Here is a 19,062-nt window from a genome sequence, read left to right as displayed (position 1 = left end):
GAATAGTGATAAAAATCAATATATTATTATTATTTCCTTAACTACATAGCAAGAAATCCAGGTAAGTAACATGTATGATTAGGTATCATGCTGTATATAACTTTTTCTGATAAAATATATTTCTATTAATTGTATTTACTATATGACATAACTGACAAATAAAGTTAATCTTTTTACTTAATTCTTTATTCAAATATTCTTGAAAGAGATAAAACTAGTCTTAAAGCTTATGTTCAGGTATATGTGTTCCAGTGCCAGAATGGTGTATATTCTCTGTACAATTTTTTTATGAGTTGCTAATTTCTTTGTAGATCAGAAGATAACCACATATCTTCAAACAGGATGCTGTAAAGCAAAGCTGAAGCCTCTAGAAATCTGGAGGGCCTTTGGGTGAGGGGTTTATAAGCATGGTTTAGAAGATGTTAGAAAATAATTTCAAATCCCTGTGATATTTAGTTGATTGAATTCTCACAGAAAGCAGTGAAAAGTTAGGTGCCTGAATATTCTTAGAATTTACACCTGTAAAATTGAAAGACTGGAACAATAACCAGAATAGTAAAAGGGAGTGACAGATAATCTAGTCCTGAATCTGATGGATCAAGGGCTGAAAAATTTCTGCTCCTGGTTCCTGAAAAGACAGTTATACAGTTGTCGCCGCCATCTGCCTGGGAGCAGGCATATTTCTGTGTGGGAGAGATCTGCTTCTGAGCAAGATTTCAGCTGTCATGTCTGCTCTCATGCATCAGAACAAAAATGCTGGCTTTGTACCACTAGATGGCAAACACAGCCCATTCGATAAATTACCTGATTGCTTCCAGGAGTTGCTTCACATCATAATCAATCTTCACTTCTGTTTTGTGGTACGCACAGACATAACTTGCTTAGGAATTTTTGCTACCTTCTTTTCCAGTTGCAAACCCCAGATCAAGTAAAGCAACTTCTGTCTGAAGTCTCAGGTGAAGTCTGAATTATATGAAGCATCAGGAAACTGAGCATGAGAACTCATATCTCCCTGCAAAGCAACTTCAGTTGTTTGATTTTAAGCGGTTTTTGAAAGAGTCATGATCTAATCACACCACTGTAATCCCTGCCTGTCCCTATGGCTGCTTGTCATGCTCTTTTATAACATCTCTGTTAGTTCTCACATTCATTCTAGACAGTAACATTTTCTTTCCCATTGAACACAGTAGCTTGATCTCACCTACTTCCATGCAAATATCAGCTCTAACCACTCAGTTGTCTCCCAGACTGATTCTGTTTTGAGAAGAGTAAATAGGACCATCCAGATAACCAAATAAAGCTTCAACCTTCCTTCCAAATCAACTCCTGGACAAAGTCTCCAGCTAATTCTGGTATCAGAAAAAATATCCATTTCACTAGGTAGGCCCAAAAATTCTACTTAATCTTTTATGTGCTCATAAAGATGGCTAAAGCAAGCCTGCCTCTTCTTCCTCTGCTCCTGTGGGATGGGTCCCATGTCATTCTTCAGCTAGAACTGGTGTTTTTTAGCTGATTTCCAGCCAAAGCAGAACTAGCTTTAAATCCCCAAGGCCAAGAAGGGGCCATATGCTCTATTACAAACACGTTGCACACATTTGGAAGTTTCAAAAATAAATAACATCCTTATTTAGTTATATTTCATCTGCAATTACTTAGCTCTTTCAACTTCTTCACATTATGATTGAAATAATTTGATTTGCCCACAATATTAAATTGATTTTGAGTGCTGAAATTGAAGTTTATTCAGAAAAGTGAATTAAGGTAGCACTGGCAGAGAGCAAATGTTTTAAACATGCTAATGGGCAAATTCTATTTCAAGCTACACTGATGAAACCCCACTGACTAAAATGGTTCTGTTTCAGGACCAAAGACTTGATTTTGACTGAAGATGATTAAGAGGTTTTCACAACAGGAATACTGTCAAAAAATATTGTTTCATCCAAACACAGAGTATTTATGTGATGCAGCTCTTAGTGTAACTATTCTTGAAGCAAATGGTGAGTCATGAATTTCTGAATATTTGAGAAACATACATTTTTGAGAAACATACATTTTTAAGAAACATATATTTTTGGACAAGGAACAATACTCCGGTTGTTTATCATAGTATGACCTCTAACTCTCTGGTCAATGCTAAACCTGGGCTTTCTCAAACAAATGTTTTCCAAATTTTTTGTTTTTCTCTAGTGTGTATCAACAATACTAACTTACGACAGGCTTGAAAAGATAATAAATAGCACAAAGCTCCCCTATTTCCGCCTACCTATCTGCTGAAGCACGTGACAGGAGGCAGAAGAGTGGGCTTACCCAGGAGAGAGGTCTAACAGCTGCTCATTGCTATTCTCCTGAGGTGCTCCAATTTAATATTACTTAAAAAGACATTTTTTTTCAAGTAAATTTTTTTATTGAACTCCAAAATACACATAATAATATGCAAAGGATTCTGAATTTTTGCTGTGGAATCTTAACCAGAAAGTTATTCTCTCATGTTCATCATATCCTTCTCTGAAAGTCTTCCACTCCTTCCCTCTCTTCCCTTGATAATTTTATCTATTCAATAATACTTGGGTTACATTTAAATGCTTGGGTTGCATTTAAACTCATATATATATACAGGAATAAAGGCTGGTAAGGTGCAAAAAGATCCCTACAATCCTCAATTTACTTGAAGAGTCAATCTTGCATGACCATAGATTTTCCAGGTATTTTTCAGTGTCAGTGACACAAACTCTAAGATGGAAGGAAGTGGAGGAGTCATGTTTGAGGATCTCTAAAAGTGAATTTCTTTTACTAGCATTTCTCAATACTTTGAATTGCCTCTTTTAATCACTTAAAAAAATAATTTCCAATTACTGTTTTGATAATTTTGGAAATATTTTTGTGTCTTATTGCCCACTTGTGTTCCATAGACTTTGAGTGTACTATATCAGTGCAGAGAAGCAGATGGCTTCAGAGAATAGCAGAGAGGGAAGTTATCCAAGTAATTTAAGTGCATGCTTCTTTTCACTGGCTTATACAATTCAGTAAATTTCACCAAAAATCCATGAAATAAAAAAGATACCCAAACATCAAGATCTTACTACAAACACTATTTTTTTTAATTCTCCTACCTCACTCTGTCTGATTAGACATGATGTATGTACAGATGGCACATTGGATCACTTATTCCCTGGGAACTCTTCTCCCCAAGTATTTGGCCTCATTCTATGCATGCATGAATAAAATGAGATTTGGATTTAACAGAATTGAAGCAGCTGCAATTGTTAAGGAGAACTTTAAAAAAGAGGGTTAGCTCTATTAGCTTTAAAGCATTAATTTGATCTTGATGTTGATGATAGTGGGAAGTCTCATTTTAATGTCAATTGTCCTTTTTTTATTATTTTTTTTTTTAGGAGGTGTGTTATGTCCCATAATATTAATTTGGCTGAGATTTAAAGTAAAACACAGTTCTCTATGGCATGACTCCTGTCTTTTTCTACTGCTGTTTTTCACCTAAAAGAGAACTGAAAATCTTTACCAATACATTTCCTAGTTCTTGCCAGAAGCAAAGGGACCACAATTCATGCCGAAGTACAAATAAAGATGGATGCAGTAGGTGGAAAGCTCTTAAAGAGCAGGGATTGCAGGAAAACCAGCTGTTGTCTCTCTGCTTCACTTCTAACAAAGCAGTGGGCGTTTTATGTTTATTTTCTAATAAATCTTTGCTTAAATGTCACTGCAATATACCTGGAATTAAAAGTCAGCTTGTGAAAACCACACATAGAATCATTAATTCCAGGGAACCACATCAGCATTTTATCCAAAGCAGAGTGAGGAACAGCTCCTCTCCACATGTGCTGGTTTTGGTTGGGATAGAGTTAATTTTCTTCACAGGATCTGGAAACACTGTTGATAACTCGGGCATGTTTCAGTTATTGCTGAGCAGCTCCTACACAGAGCCAAAACCTTTTCTGCTCCTCACCCCACCCCACCAGCGAGGAGGCTGTGGGTGCACAGGGAGTTGTGAGGGGGACACGGCCGGGACAGCTGATCCCAAATGAGCCAAGGGATATTCCAGATCATATGGCTTTGTGCTCAAAATATAAAGCTGATGGAGGAAGAAGGAAGTGGTGGGGGTGACATTCAGAGTGATGGCATTTGTCTTCTCAAGTCAATGTTACATGTGATGGAGCTCTGCTTTCCTGGGGATGGCTGAGCACCTGTCTGCTCTTGGGAAGTGGTGAATGAATTCCTTGTTTTGCTTTGCTTGTGCACACGATTTTTGCATTACCTGTTAAACTGTCTTTGTCTCAACTCACGAGTTTTCTCACTTTTACTATTATAATTCTCTCCTCCGTCCCACCAGTGGGGAGTAGTGAGTTGCTGGGTTAAATGATGGCACCATTTAGTCAAGATTATTAAGGATATCATAATTTCTTTAACTTATTCTGCAATGAAGTATTTACCAGGCTAAACTGAAATCAGAGTGCTTTTTAAAATGTGCAGAAATGATTAATAACATACCTAAGGCTAAATCTACATTCATGTTTGGTTCATTCTTGAGTCCATCATTTTCTGAATTTAGTAATTTCCCTTCTAGCAGGCAATGACTTTTGTATGAAGGCAGCAACCCACAGCAATGAGGCAAAAAGCAATAGCTTTGTAACAACATCTTAATGGTAGCTGGTTACATAAACCCCCCTCCTTGTTCCTCCTTGTCTGCTCCTCTCCCAGGTATGAAGAGCATGTCTGCAGTGCTCCCCAGGTAGGGTTTTCCACCACTGCCTGCTTGAATCTAACAGCTTCATTACCAAGCAATAATTTGTTACACTAGCCAAACAGACTTTTGAAAGCATTCTTGAGTCCTTTTCCAAGCATCGGAATTTCTTTCTTCTATTTTCTTTGTTGTCTATTTTGGGAAACCTTTCCAGTGCAGTAAGAGTCAAGAACCCAAACTTCACTATATCAAGAAGAGCTGACTGTGCCTGCATTTGATATCAGCTCTGTGTGTAGGTGTGGCACTAACACTGCATCAAGTGCAGGGAAGCCTTGGCAGGGGCAAGCCCCTCTGGACACTGCTCAGTGGAGACCTGGCACTGTGACAACAGAAATTAATGGGGCATAAACAATAAATTAAACACCCTCATATTCTGTCAAAGCAGAAATGAATGTTAAACCTCTGTGCAGTTATAGTTCTCATTACTATCTTTTATGTTTGGACAGAGCTACAGCTAAAATAAAATAGCCCGCCCCTCTTCAGGCCACACATCTCAGTCAACAGTACTAAAAGGAGTTGCATTAACTATTTTTAAATACTAAGGCTACAACAGCAGCCATTAAGTTTTTGCAAATTATTCCAAAATTACAATAGTTGTAACTACTGCAGGTAATTAGCAAAATCAGTACAACCCATGCGCAACAAACAAATCACAAATATCAGATAATTCAATATACAGTATTTTCTTTGATGAAAGCAGCTAGACAATATTTCAATTAATAGTTTCTGTCCTGTTTTCTGCTCTGGGATTTGGGAAACTGCTGGTCCCTACAGCAACTCTTTTTATCTCAAACCAATACACATTTTATGTTTCATGATGATGGTACTGTTCTCTCTATTGAGTTCCCAGGGCAAAAACAGTCTTTTAAAGTATCTGGAAAGTTAATATTTATAAGAGTCTTCTGTTTGACTAAAGTAATACACAGAAAATATCACCAGGTAGAGTTACTGGCTTATCATTGCAAGGATTACTGGGACAAACTGCTGACTTCTCGTAAGTATCAGGGCTATTGCTTATGTCTCACTGTGACTTTGAACAGAAACCTTCTCTGAGAGGGGTTCAAAAGCTGCACCATTCCTCAAATCAACTCCAGACTGACTAATTCACCAGGACTGATCAGGTCCTCTGCCTGCCCCATATGACGCTGTCAAGGTCCCAGCTCTTTGCTTTTCAAAGATGGATTTTGTTTTAAGGGTGCACAGCCATACACTGTGACTATGGCTTTGTGCTGAATTTGGGGTATTGGCCTTGATTTATTGAAGCATATGCTTTTCAACCTGTATATTCTCTCATTTGATTTGCAGTGTCAGCCAGAAGAATGGGAGGTTATAAAGGCATTACAGGGTGTGCTTGATGTTCTCTGCACTTGAAAAAGTGCATATTTCTTCTTTGACCCTCCTTGAAGAAAGAAAAGGATGACAAATCTAGAGACACTGTAGGATGAAATGCCACTGCTTGGCATGCAGAGGGCTACTCACAATACAGAAGAAATAGCTATTTCTGTCTTACAGACGGTCAGTAGAATATACCTTAGTTTTAATTTATCAACTCCAGTACAACTCTTGTGTCAGCAGACTGAAGTCTTCATCAGCTGTTCCACTGTGTTCTCTAATAGCACTAATAGTCCTCAGGATTATTGCAGTAGGTATTTAATAATGAACTTTCTAATCTCTATTACTGATATTCTGCTACAGAGATGAATGGGACATGTTGATTATAAAGGAGCATGTAATTTTAAGTATTACTTAAGGGGAAAAAAAAGAGCAAAACTAAGTAAAAGTAGTGATTTACTACTGTTTATCTTAAAATGACAAAGTTGCTCATGCTTACCACTAGAGTTTAAAAATTTGAAACTGGAATTCTTCCCCCAAATGAATCCTGAACTACAAAATCTACTGCTAGTCCTATACAACCCTTAAAAAACAAAACAAAAAAAAAGGAAAATCTGTGGAAATATCTTCTGGTAACATCAATTATTTCATGAGTGATCAGTGGCCATGCAGGAACCATATCACACTCATTACAGAGAAAAAGTAACGGAAATAGTGGAAGAATTGTTCATCCTGTTACATATGGTTAATTAATACTATCCATCACAGTCCCAAGTCAACAAAAAACTAAATAGGATTTAAGGCCAGCAGGGGTAACTGTAGCCATCTAAAATTACTTTTCCCGAGAACTACAGAGTGCTGCTCGGTACTGTCCAAGTTAAGACAGAGCTGAAGGATGAGCTGAGGCACAGTCTCTGAGAAATGCATTCAGCCTTGGCTCTCAGACTGCAAATGATAGCAAATCTATTACAATCCAAAATCTATCACATCAGCCATTATTTATCCTCACTGTTAAAAATGTTTGCCTTATGTCTACCCTGATTTCTCAGAGATTCAGTTTCTAGCCACTGCAGTTTTTCTAACCTTATTTGCAATATTAAAAGTAATCTGTTATAGAAAACTTTTCCCCCTGTTAGACATCATCAGCTGGTTCTAACCCTCCCATTGCCCTCCGCTCAACTGAAGAAGTTTCCCAGACACAATTCCTGCAATGCATTTCTGATAATTTTCCAATTGCTCATATTTATTTTTGTTTGAAACACGAACAGCAGAACCTGACCTAGTCGGCAAAGATTTTTCTGTGCTGCATAAATTGGTGATACGAGTTATCTGCCTCCTTCCTCAATATTTTCATGACTATAAATACACCTGCACCTTTGTCCACCCCTGTTCAATAAAGACTTCAGCTTCACTGACTAAGACTGATGGACCTTAAGCAAACCCTCAGCCGTGCTCCTAAATATAGCTCCACTTGAGCATACTTCTACAGTTAAGAACATGTTCAGTGACTTCATTAAATTGGCCTGATGTGCAGTGACTTCCAGCCTCCTCCACTTCTACCACTACCTCTTTTTTTCTGTTTCAGAGCCTAAGTGTAATGGGAGCTTTTTGATGAGATGCTTTTATAGCCTAAACCTCAGCGTACATCTGTGTCTCTTTATTTTAACTTGCTTTTTGAATTAATTATTTTTTACCTTTTTACATCAAGTATCTCTTGATACTTGATTCTTGAGAGAATGTGTGAATTTCTGAGTGTTGGCTATTTTTAAATAAAAATTATTAGGCAGAACAGTGGGTCTGTGTATTTTGAAATCAAAATAGAAAATGTGGCAATGAAGGAAAAGAGCTAGTAAAACATACATTTCTAAAATCAGGAACTGCAAAGATTTTTTTCACTCAGAACCATTGCAGTAGCAGTTAAATTCCATTACTTCCAATCTGCCAGCTGTGAGAGAGAAGTGCAATTTTAACAGGTGAATAAAAAAAAGAAAAATGAGACAAAGCTCTGAAGGAAAAGCACAAAAGCCATTACAAAGATGATTTCAGGATGAAAAAAAACCACCCAAATCTCTCAGCAAGTGACAGCTGTGGGTTTAATGGACTATTCTTAAAATGAGATTTATATGCAAACTGCCTACAGAAAGTTAAAAAAGGATGCTAATAACCTATAAATGTTAAAGGTTTTTATCTTGGGCTCAAAAAATGTTGATGGCAGTGCATGGAATGTTATGAACACCATAAACATACCCATTACACGATTGCTTCTCTGACCTGATGCCATTATGAATGATCTGGTACAAGTGCAAAGCAGTTGTCCTGTTGCCTGCTCCTTCTCCACTTCTTCACAATTCACTGGAGTCTGTAGGAATGGAGGTTTTAGTCTCATATGCCACCTCATCACAAACCAGTATCTTTTTCTGCTACCATTGAAAAAATTCCTGATCTCCTAATGCATTGCTTTCCCTTGAAATAAAGTTTTGAACATGCACGCATAAAATGTTGGATCAACACTGGTGACTGTATCACCAGTGCATCCACTGGCACAGGTGTGTCTTTGGCTGATTAATCTGCCCCCAACTCAATGATAGGTCTTCTTCCATAGGGATCTTTGGTGAGCAACATCAATTCACACTAGCTGAAAATTGAGAATATCTGCTAAATATTAAATGGGTGGGAGAGGATATTTTAGAGGATATATTATATCCTCTGAATTCTGAGCTATTCAGGAACCAGACAGCCAAATGCAACAATTGGCCAATAAACGGGATACTTTGGAAAGTCCTGTACTTTGGGTCCACCTATTGCAAAAAGTACTGTAAAAAGCAGTGCAAATTTTCATTCTTTAGATATCTGACAAGTGAGCTTTTACAATTTTTGCTTCAATGGGTTAAAGTGTCTTCCTGGCTGCTTGCACTGCCTCTCTGCCTGACTTTACTACACGAGGCAGAGCGGGGGATGAACATGCACCTGCACCTCTGCTGCTCCCAGCCACAGCCCAGAGTCTTTGCTTACAACACTGGTGCTGATTTGTACGAAGCCACCAACTTGTGCTGCTGAGTTTTGGGCAGGCTATATTATTAATGAGCTACTATTGTTATTAAGAAGACACAGTGACCTACACACATGTTTATTTAAATCACTAATGTGTACTGACTGGATGCATGTAAATACATATATGCATATAGACACCATATTACAAGTATGTGCACACACCTCTACACTGGAGAAGCAATGAATATAACCTAAACAAGCAAACCAGATAACTCTTTTTTTACAACAAATATCTCCATTTCTGGACTAGCAGCTTCAACAAGCACATGCACAAGTACTTGTGCAATCTGGTCCTTCGTTTAGAGAAATTGTAGGAGGCATTGCTTAGGAAAGCAGAGTTTGTGCAAGCAACACACTGCCTCAGCATCACAGCTTTAGTCATGCTGTTTAGAATTCAGTGGCGACAAAAGCTAAATTCTCCCTCCAATATTAAATATATCTCTGCTTAAACGTGGAAGAGTAGTGCCAATTTCTTAAGCGAGAGCTAAAGTGAAGCTCCAGTTTTTCTTGTGACAATTTTAGAAAATTACCTAAAAGGTTACAGAGTTTTATTTATTTTTTTCTTTTCCCTCTGTATTTAGTAACTCTAGCACTTAATCTTCCTTCATGTCACTGCAGATTCAGGTATAGTGAGTCTTGTACTTCCCCATCTGCCTGGAGAAGTAGCTGGAACACCCCTGAAAAGTGTGGCTTCCTCAGCCCTTTCAGTGCCAAAACAGGCTGTTGAATCAAGAACGGGTTTGATCGCTGTCAACCGTTTTAAAAAGGAATTAAGTTTAATTTTTTTATTCCATAATAATTTGAATAAAAATCACAAAAGCATATTCTGTGAAGAAACAGGCACGTTAGCACATGGCAAGTCCAAGAGCACAGCATTCACGCCTGTAATGCTCACGGTCAGAGTCCGTTTCTAGCTGTGCTAGAACCCTACCGAGAGGAATGATTCATCCCATAAACGAGCTGGAAAGAGAGAATAGGATTTTCGGTTGCCAGGCTTGCTGCCTGTAATACATCTCAGTCGTCCGGCAGAACCCTTTGGAACTGGTACCAATGCAGGCTCCGTTTTCTATCCCTGTGGAAGATACTCAGCCTGTCCCGCTCACCCCACCGCACCTTTCAGACGGAACTGTGTCCATACCCATCCTCGACAGCACCGCTTCCCGCGGGGCTGCTGACGGGGCATTTCCCCGCTCGCCGCGGCGGGACCGCGCTCTTCCCTCCAGCTGCGCAAAAACGCCGCGCAGAGTTGGTGACAGCACCAAAGAACTGCGAGGGTGACTCGGTTTCGGAGGGAGGGAAGGAGCGCGCAGGGTGGCCGCTCCCGCCGCTCCGTCCCCTCCCGCCCCGTCCCCCGCCAGCCTCGGCGGTGCCGGCCCGGACGGGGCGTCCCTGGCTGCAGAGCATGCTCACGGGGCGGCGGGGGCGGGCGGGCCGGCGCGGGGAGCGGGGAGCGGACCCCGGGCGGGCAGCAAGGCGGGGACGCCGCTCCGCCGAGCTGGGAGCCCGGGCGGGCACGGGGCGGGCGGAGCTGCCAGTCCAGGCGGGACACACCGGGAGCCGCGGGGGCGCAGAGCGGCCCCAGGAGGAGCAGGCGCGGAGCGTGTGCCCCGGGCAGGGGACGCGCTGAGCCTCGGAGCGGAGAGCCCGAGGAGGAGAGGAGCGCGCTGAGCCGCGGATCGGGGAGCGCAAGCGAGAGGACGCGAGGCGGGTATCCTAACCGGGGTCCGCGGGACAAGGGACCCCGAGCAAGGGGACCCCAGGAGGGAGCCGCGGGCGGAGACCCCGGGCACGGGGACGTGCGGAGCTGCGGGGCGGGCACCCCAGTTGGGTCCCCGGAGCGCGGGACAGGGATCCCGGGAAGGGAGCGCGGCGCCAGTGGCGAGGCGCGGAGCCCCGAGCGCGGTGCGCGCTGAGCCGCGGAGCGGGACCGCCGGGGCAGCGGAGCGGGGCCATCCGGCAGGGGTGGCGGCGGGGCGGGGGGGCAGCGGCCCCATGGGGCCGGGCGGCGGGGCGGCGCTGGCTGCTCGGTGCATCTCGGCTGCCGCCGCCCCGCCGCCGGCGGGAGCCGCCAGCGATGCTGCGGGGCGGCCGGAGCCCGCTGGCTCTGCCGGCGGGGCCCCCCGGCGGGGCGCGGGGGCCGGCGGGCGCCCCCGGCGCGGCGCAGGTGGCAGCGGGCAGCCTACTGGCTCTGCTTATCCTCTGGACGCTCTTCGGGAATGTGCTCGTGTGCGCGGCCATCGTCCGCTACCGGCACCTGCGGAGCAAGGTCACCAACATCTTCATCGTTTCCCTGGCTGTCTCGGACCTACTCGTGGCCCTGCTGGTCATGCCCTGGAAGGCGGTGGCTGAGGTGGCTGGGTACTGGCCCTTTGGGGCTTTCTGCAACGTGTGGGTGGCCTTTGATATCATGTGCTCCACGGCCTCCATCCTCAACCTGTGTGTGATTAGTGTGGACAGGTACTGGGCTATTTCCAGCCCTTTCCGCTATGAGAGGAAGATGACCCAGCGGTTGGCTCTGGTGATGATCAGTGTGGCATGGGCACTGTCTGTGCTCATTTCCTTCATCCCTGTCCAGCTCAACTGGCACAAAAGTGGGGATGTTGTTGCTGCTGGTGATATTGGAGATGGATTTGGTACTGCCTGGGCAGCAGCAGGTGCTGTCACTACCTGGGCAGAAGACATGAGCACCACATGGGTGGCATTAGCAGCAATGAGACCCTCTGATGGAACCTCTGACAGCAATGATACCCTCACTGGACCATCAGAGAGCTGTGACTCCAGCCTCAACAGGACTTATGCTATTTCCTCCTCCTTGATCAGTTTTTATATCCCGGTGGCTATCATGATAGTTACCTACACTCGAATCTACCGCATTGCCCAGGTGCAGATTCGTCGTATCTCTTCCTTGGAGAGGGCAGCTGAGCACGCACAGAGCTGCCGGAGCAGCCACATTGACTGCCACCATCACACAAGCCTCAAGTCCTCCATCAGGAAAGAAACCAAGGTGTTGAAGACGCTCTCTGTCATCATGGGCGTCTTTGTCTGCTGCTGGTTACCGTTCTTCATCTTGAACTGCATGGTGCCCTTCTGCGAGAGGCCACCCAGTGACCCCCACGCTGGCCTTCCCTGTGTCAGTGAGACCACCTTTAATATCTTTGTCTGGTTTGGTTGGGCCAACTCCTCTCTCAACCCCATCATTTATGCCTTCAATGCTGACTTCAGGAAGGTTTTCTCCAACCTCTTGGGATGCGGTCAGTTTTGCTCTAGTACTCCGGTGGAGACTGTTAATATAAGCAATGAGCTTATCTCTTACAACCAGGACACCCTTTTCCATAAGGAGATAGTGACTGCTTATGTTAACATGATCCCAAATGTGGTTGACTGTGAGGAAAATCGCGAGGACCCTTTTGATAGGATGTCCCAGATCTCCCCTGACCATGAGGTTGCCACTGACTCTGTTTGTGACCTGGACTGTGAGGGGGAGATTTCACTAGGCAAAATAACACCTTTCACTCCAAATGGTTTACATTAAATTGTATCCTGCTCTGATCAGTTCTTTTTGGATTAGAAAAGAAAATATTAGCACTGAGTGGAAAAACCTGCTGTAGTTTGGTCAGTCACTTCATGCTAAACTCACTTCTGTGTGTAGAACTTTGCGGGATGTAGACACTGTCATACAGGGGACTGGCAGCACAAACTTAAATCAGCACTTCCCCAGGCTGAGAGAGGACCAGGCAGTCATGTTGATTAGCTGTGGTGAGGTATTGTGGTATAATTACAGTCAGTTCATGTTTATAATGTGTTTGCAAATGAACGGTGCCATTGTCACTGCTAAGTATTATGACTTCTAAAATCAGGGATGGATGTGGCTGGCATAGACATTACACAGAAAAAAATTCTGGCCTGTTTGTTTGTTCAGATCTTATGTTTCTTTTTCTCTATTTTTGTTTGGTTGGTTTTTGTTTTGATTTTTGTTTAAAGATAGAAATAGTGAGGTGGTGATTTGGATGATTATTTAAATGTGTGTTTCTGCCAAAACAGATTATGTGAAACCCTTGTTCTCCTAGGCGGTGTTGTTGCCTATGATATCCTCTGTTCCCAGATGAATAAATAAAAGTTGTATTGATCAAGGGTTTATTATCTTTCATTTGTCACCCTGAAAGGTTTACAACAAGTATTCAAACTAACAACATTTCTATTTGAATGATTAGAATGACTAACAGCTAAACCCTATTATTTTAAAAGCAAAATAGTTGGTATAGAAAATACAGTTTTTGAACAAAAGCAAGGTTCACAGAACACTTGAATTAAATGAACTCATTTATATGGCCCTTACAGATAGATTTATGCCTGTTTTTCTTTAGTATTATAACTGATGTTATCCCTCGCTGCAGCTAAGAATATCAAGTACACATGTATATAAGCTATTAAAACTTTCCACTTTATTCTGTACTTGAACTTACTTTTTTAAATGATATTGATGAAAAGAGTTTAGTGATAGAGTTAGGAGCTGGATGTGTCTAAAAACAATAATTATGTTTGACAACAATATCAGTAATCAGCATTTCCCAGTGTAGACACTAGAGAACTCATTCACTCCAAGAGAAGAAAAAACTGCTGTTGATGTATTTTTTAGGTACTTACTTATTAACCAGAATTTAAATAAGCTCTAAGCGCTTTGACTATACAAAACATTTTAAAGCAGTCTTTAAAATTTGTAAAAGAGTGTTTTGAGCCCTGTTGCTATTGAATCATTTACCAAGTGGAATATTAGAAACAGTTGTAAGCTTTCAGCTCAGAAATCAAAAGTGATATTATTTCTAAAACAAATGATCAAAGGTAGTAAAAGCAATACCAGTATTTGTTTCAAGTTTTGGCTCACAAAATGAGCAACACTTGGATTAATTTACCCTTTAAAAATACCCCCATGCCAAGAGCCGAGCAGATTTAAATTGAACTGTAGGTGTGGATTAAACAGCCCTCCCTCCTAATGGCCCTGACCTGGGGCCTCCCAGTCCTGCATAGCTGTGAGCTGAAGGCCCCTGTATGGTATAGTGTATGGAGGAAAAGTGGGATCTGCAGTAGGCAGCATGGTTCAGGGGAATCATTTAACCAGATGCTGGAATTTGTGAACATTATGGGCTTAATATTGAGCCTCTTTGGTAATCAAACCCTTAATACCAGTTTGGAGGTTGTCTTCCCCTTGGGATATGGGATGTAAGAAGCACAGGAGGTATGTGATTTAAATCTCTTTTTGGTTGCTTCTGCTGCAATCTGGGTTCATCTGCAAGCAATGTTTTATGTGTGTAGTCTTTGATATTAATTAGTTACATCATCTTGGATTATCTTTTCAACTGCTTGTCACTGAAGATTGACATCTACCTGAGCATTTTCTTTGCTCTTGATATGAAATCTCAGTGTAATATCCCTTTACAGCTGTCCTTAGGGGAAAGGGTGTTGTGACTGTGGCTTAGGGAAACTTGGAAAACAAATCTTATGCCCATAATGAGGTTCAACCTACTAATGGCTTGACATCAAGGGTGAGTATGTTACCACTCCTCTGCTAAAGCAATCATATGTTGTCAGGAGTTAGCCATAGTTCTAGCCCTGCTGTTTAGATAAACTTGCCCAGAATAATACCATTTCCCCAAATGAAAATGAAGGAAACTGCTTCTGGTGGTGCAGTCATGAATTATCCCAACCAAAATTTAGATTTTTTTGAATTTTCTATTTACTACTCAAATTTTGAGGCTAGTACAGCACGTTAAACTGTCTAGATTTGTGCAAAAAGCCTGTGACATCCAGATGCAAGAGGTGCAGACATCTGGTGCTGATTCCAGCTCCCAGGGCAATGCCTGTATTTTGTCCAGTTTAGTCCACAGCAAGCCAGAAACAGCCCAGGGAAATGGAGTAGGGAAATCATGATCTCTTCCTGAGCACCTGCGTGCCAGCAGGCTTGCAGCCTGATGCTGGGTGTTACCCCCTGCTCCAGCAGCAGTACAGAGCAGTGGAACAATTTGGGTAGTAGCAGCAAAGAGAGTGTCCCCCCACCTCCCTCTGTAGCCTTTCTGCTTCACAATAATCCCTGTGTGGGTGGTGTGACAGTTCCCTTGGATCCAGTTCACTACAGGTATGGTAGAGGGGTAGATGTACACGAGAAGATGCTGGTGCATCACCGTGATCAGTGTTCTCCTTACTGAGGCTTTACCTGCCTGGGTTTCTGGAATAAGTGAGTGGGCTAACTCTGGGATGCAAGAAGATACCTCCATTGGTGGGTTTATATAACAGCTTTGCGCAGAATGGCTGGAACAATCTTTATCTTAGATCTGAAGGAAGGCATTTTTTGCCTGCCCCTAGATTTTGTGAGCATGATTAGGGCAATACAGAAAGCTGGTCAAGTTGCCACTTTCTGTTAGTAATTTGCCTTTCATTACTTCATTTGGTAAATGATTCCTGAGGGTGGCTCTATGATGTAATCTCTGTTGGAATATGTATCTGTCAGGGAGCCTCATCCTTTGCAGCCTGGGAGCATCAGAAAGGGAACATTTCTGCTTCAAAAGAGAGACAGAAGGTACTTTTTTTGCTGGAAGCAGAGCTTGACCTTACAGATCTGAAAGAAAACCTTTTACTTAACTTATAGGGAAAATTTGTTGCTTTTTAATGTGTCATAAGTACTTACCAAAGCTAGAGTATTCAGAATTAACAAAATAAACTTTTAAAAGAAACGTGTATTTTGCCTTGAACTATAAAAAGGGGCAGCCGTTTTTAATGAAAACATTCCCAAAAGGATTGTTCTAACTTGTTTCTCTCAGATGAAACTGCTGCCCTACTTTTTTAATGGTTTCCCTCTTAAGGACTAATGCATCTGCCTAACCGTAGAGCAGAGTTCATTGGCAGTGCAAGTAGTTTTTTATAATCCCCATATCCTTGTGGTGTCTCTCTGGAACTCATCTGTGCCAATGGTTCTGTGCCTCTCATCCACATATTCTGTGAAAGTCACCTTGCTCCTGTCATGCATTTTACTCCTCAATTAAGCATGATCACTTACTGCTATTGCTAGCTCAGTTGTTGGTTTTGTTATTCTTTTTTTTGTTCATTTGTTTTGTATTTTAATGCTTTGGCTTAATCTAGTCCTGAGTGATGGCTGACCTTCAAGGTCGCAGATTGTTTTCAGTTTCTGTTTTGAGTTACTGTTAGAAATCAATATGTTTCACTTTTAAATTACCTCTTAGCCGGCTGAATCTTGTGTTATGGCTTGTTTACTCTGTTAGTCCTGGATAACACCGTACCAAAGGAGGGGTAGTGTATCTGTGGTCTGCATCTCTCTGTGTAATTACAGAGGGGTCATTTTAGTGAAAGAGCAGAACATGTGAAACTATTTCAGTTAATTTTTAAGAATCTGGGACGTGGAGGGCATAGAAGTACAGTGTTTTGTGTAAAATGCTGCAAACACCATGAAGACTCACTCACTATTCAAACCCCGAAAGAGCTTTTAACAACTCTGGCTTTATCAATGGGTGTTGGGTTATATAGTGGTTTGTTTTTTCTGCTCCCAAGCTGAGGAAATGTAGATGTCTTTCTGAGAGATGAACACAAATAAAACACTTTCCAAAGGAAGAAAAATTACTGCAGTATTTTTTGGTAAGTCTGGTACTTTATCCTTTTGCATGCATTGTGTTTTTTACTTTTGCCAGACACAAAATGATGTGTGTCTCAGGGAGGCTCCCTGCTGAGAACTCTCGTATTTTTGTAACATATAACAAAAAAGGCTTCAAAATTAGAAAGGCTTCTTGTAGAAATAACACTAAGCACAGTCTTACACCATTTAGGAGTCAATCATGTATAAACTCAGCATTCAAGACTGACAGGACTGGAGGCAGTGTTCAGAACATGCATCAGAGTGGAGGTCTGAGAGGTCACAAGTTCCTTAGCTGTTTGTATGTGCCAAAATCGCCACTCTTTATAAGGAGGGCATTTTTGTCACTGTCACACAGAACACAGGGTACACACCTATGTCAGTGTTAATAATTATGCAGAGATTTTTCTTTCCTCTGAGGCCATCTTCGCTACTGTTTAATTGAATTCATGAGATCTTTAAATATATTCAGTGCCTATTTAAATCAGCAGAAGGCTGCAGTGATGAATGTGTGCTTGGGTCACAGAGCAATGAAATTATTTCTCCTGGCTTCTTATGAATATTACTACCAGAATTCTCTGCCAGCAGATGCTGACATGTTAAAGTTGGCACACTCAACAAAATATTTCACCCCCTGAAATGCAGAAATAATCCTTTTGTTCAGATTTGCTTATTTGTTTTCAAACTTTGTAAGACTTTTCAAACTTTCCAAGAGCTTCACGAAGTCCATACTTCGTGTGGAGCATCTCTACTTTGATATCTTAGATCAGCAACAATTGTTGCATTTTTAGTGTTCTGTTCTCTCTATAGGGCACTATGCATTTACTAACAAGATTTTGCCCCTCTAAGTTTACTTATAGTCTAAAAGCAGTGATATGCACAAAACCAACTACAAATGAGGACATTTCTGTTATTAATGGGGCATCAAAGATGTGCCTCTTTCTTCAATCTCTTGTTTATTGTAGCACTGGTAAGATTGCAGTGAGCAGTAATGTCATAAGGGGTGTAAGGGGTGGAAATACAAATAATATTGTCATCTGAAGAAGATAATGGATTGTTTTTGTCAGAGAGCTTGCTGTCTCTCTCAGAGTAGTTTAGTTTAATAGAAAATGTACAAGATGATTGTATCTTGCTATATGTCTAAATCCATTCTTAGTTGTGACTGGAGATAATGTTCAATAATATTTGTAGTGAATAGATCTCTAATTAAGGAGAGTATTTTTGTTGGCTTCATCATTTATATCACAGCCATCACAGTCACATTTTTGAGGTTTTCAAAATACAATGCAGTAATCATAAAAAAATAATTAAAGATTCCAGTCCATGAAAAAAAATTTCTTCCTGTGACTTATTCCCTGCAGTTAACAGCAAATACTTGTTTGTATCATGTTCTGCACCCTCATTGCTACCAGAAGAGTGCCCTGAACCTACTACTATTAATCTGCTGATTCACATTAGGAGGGAGGTCTGAAAAATAAGGAAAGAAATGGCAATAACATGTACAGATGGCTTCAGTTTGCATGAAATTGGTCTAGTGTCAGCCAGCTGGTGCAGGGGACTGCAGGGCAGTGAGCCATTCCTGATGCACAAGAACCTCACTTTCTACCACAAATGCCTGCTCTCTGGATCTGGGCTCTGTGGTAGACCCCTTGCTCCCAAGGTGGATACTCAAAATCTGCATGTATTGCATAGGAAATCTGAACTTTTAAAACGACTCATGCTTTTTATTTACTACATAAAAGAGAAACCACACTTTTCTCTTGTGAGGTTATGCTCTGAAAAAAGTGGTTGCAAACGAGCTCAGTTTGGTGTAGCCTCTCCAGTGTAGCTGGTGCCTGGCTGTGGCTTGAACGGATGTGGCTACGACAGCTGCTCGGGGTTTTAGTGTCTGAGCTGCACGTAGGCCATAGTTTAGGGGCCTAACATTGAGCTGAAAAAATTCTAAAATCTTATAGTTCTTTCCAGAGCCCCTGAGGAGCCTGGTGATTGCATAGCAGAGGTGAGCCTCGACCACAGCCTGAGCTTGGTTTCTTCCGAGGAATTGGAGAAGTCTAGTCTGCAGCCTACCTACTGCAGTTTTGAAAATGTCCCAAGAGTAAAATATTAATCAGGAAGTTCAGCATGCCCTCTTTTACCCTCTGACCTAAATTTCCAATCTGAAATGTTTTCAGTAAGATTAAAAACCTAAATTTCTAGCCTTTGGCCTCGACCTTTTGCTGTCTCTGTTAGCTTCATATAATTAGTCTCCGTTGGTGAACAGAAGCTCCTGGCATGGAGTTAGCTGCTT

The 19,062-nt window shown here is 41.8% G+C and overlaps 1 protein-coding gene across 1 annotated transcript; it reads left to right on the top strand.

Annotated features, from left to right (window-relative positions):
• The first annotated feature begins 11,105 nt into the window (after positions 1–11,105).
• Positions 11,106–13,270, top strand: DRD5 (dopamine receptor D5). The gene has a single exon (XM_051798459.1). It carries the CDS (start codon positions 11,214–11,216, stop codon positions 12,669–12,671), a length of 1,458 nt encoding a protein of 485 aa, XP_051654419.1. The 5' UTR covers positions 11,106–11,213; the 3' UTR covers positions 12,672–13,270.
• Positions 13,271–19,062: the final 5,792 nt, after the last annotated feature.

Source organism: Manacus candei, unplaced genomic scaffold, assembly GCF_025592945.1.
Source record: "Manacus candei isolate 608988 ecotype Guabito, Panama unplaced genomic scaffold, ASM2559294v1 h1tg000048l, whole genome shotgun sequence".
NCBI classification, from domain to species: domain Eukaryota; kingdom Metazoa; phylum Chordata; class Aves; order Passeriformes; family Pipridae; genus Manacus; species Manacus candei.
Note: the sequence above shows the minus strand (reverse complement) of the source record. Positions and strands in the feature narration are given on the sequence as shown.

Excerpts from the sequence above, each read along its gene's own strand:
- DRD5 (XM_051798459.1), top strand. The coding sequence starts at position 11,214 with ATGCTGCGGGGCGGCCGGAGCCCGCTGGCTCTGCCGGCGGGGCCCCCC.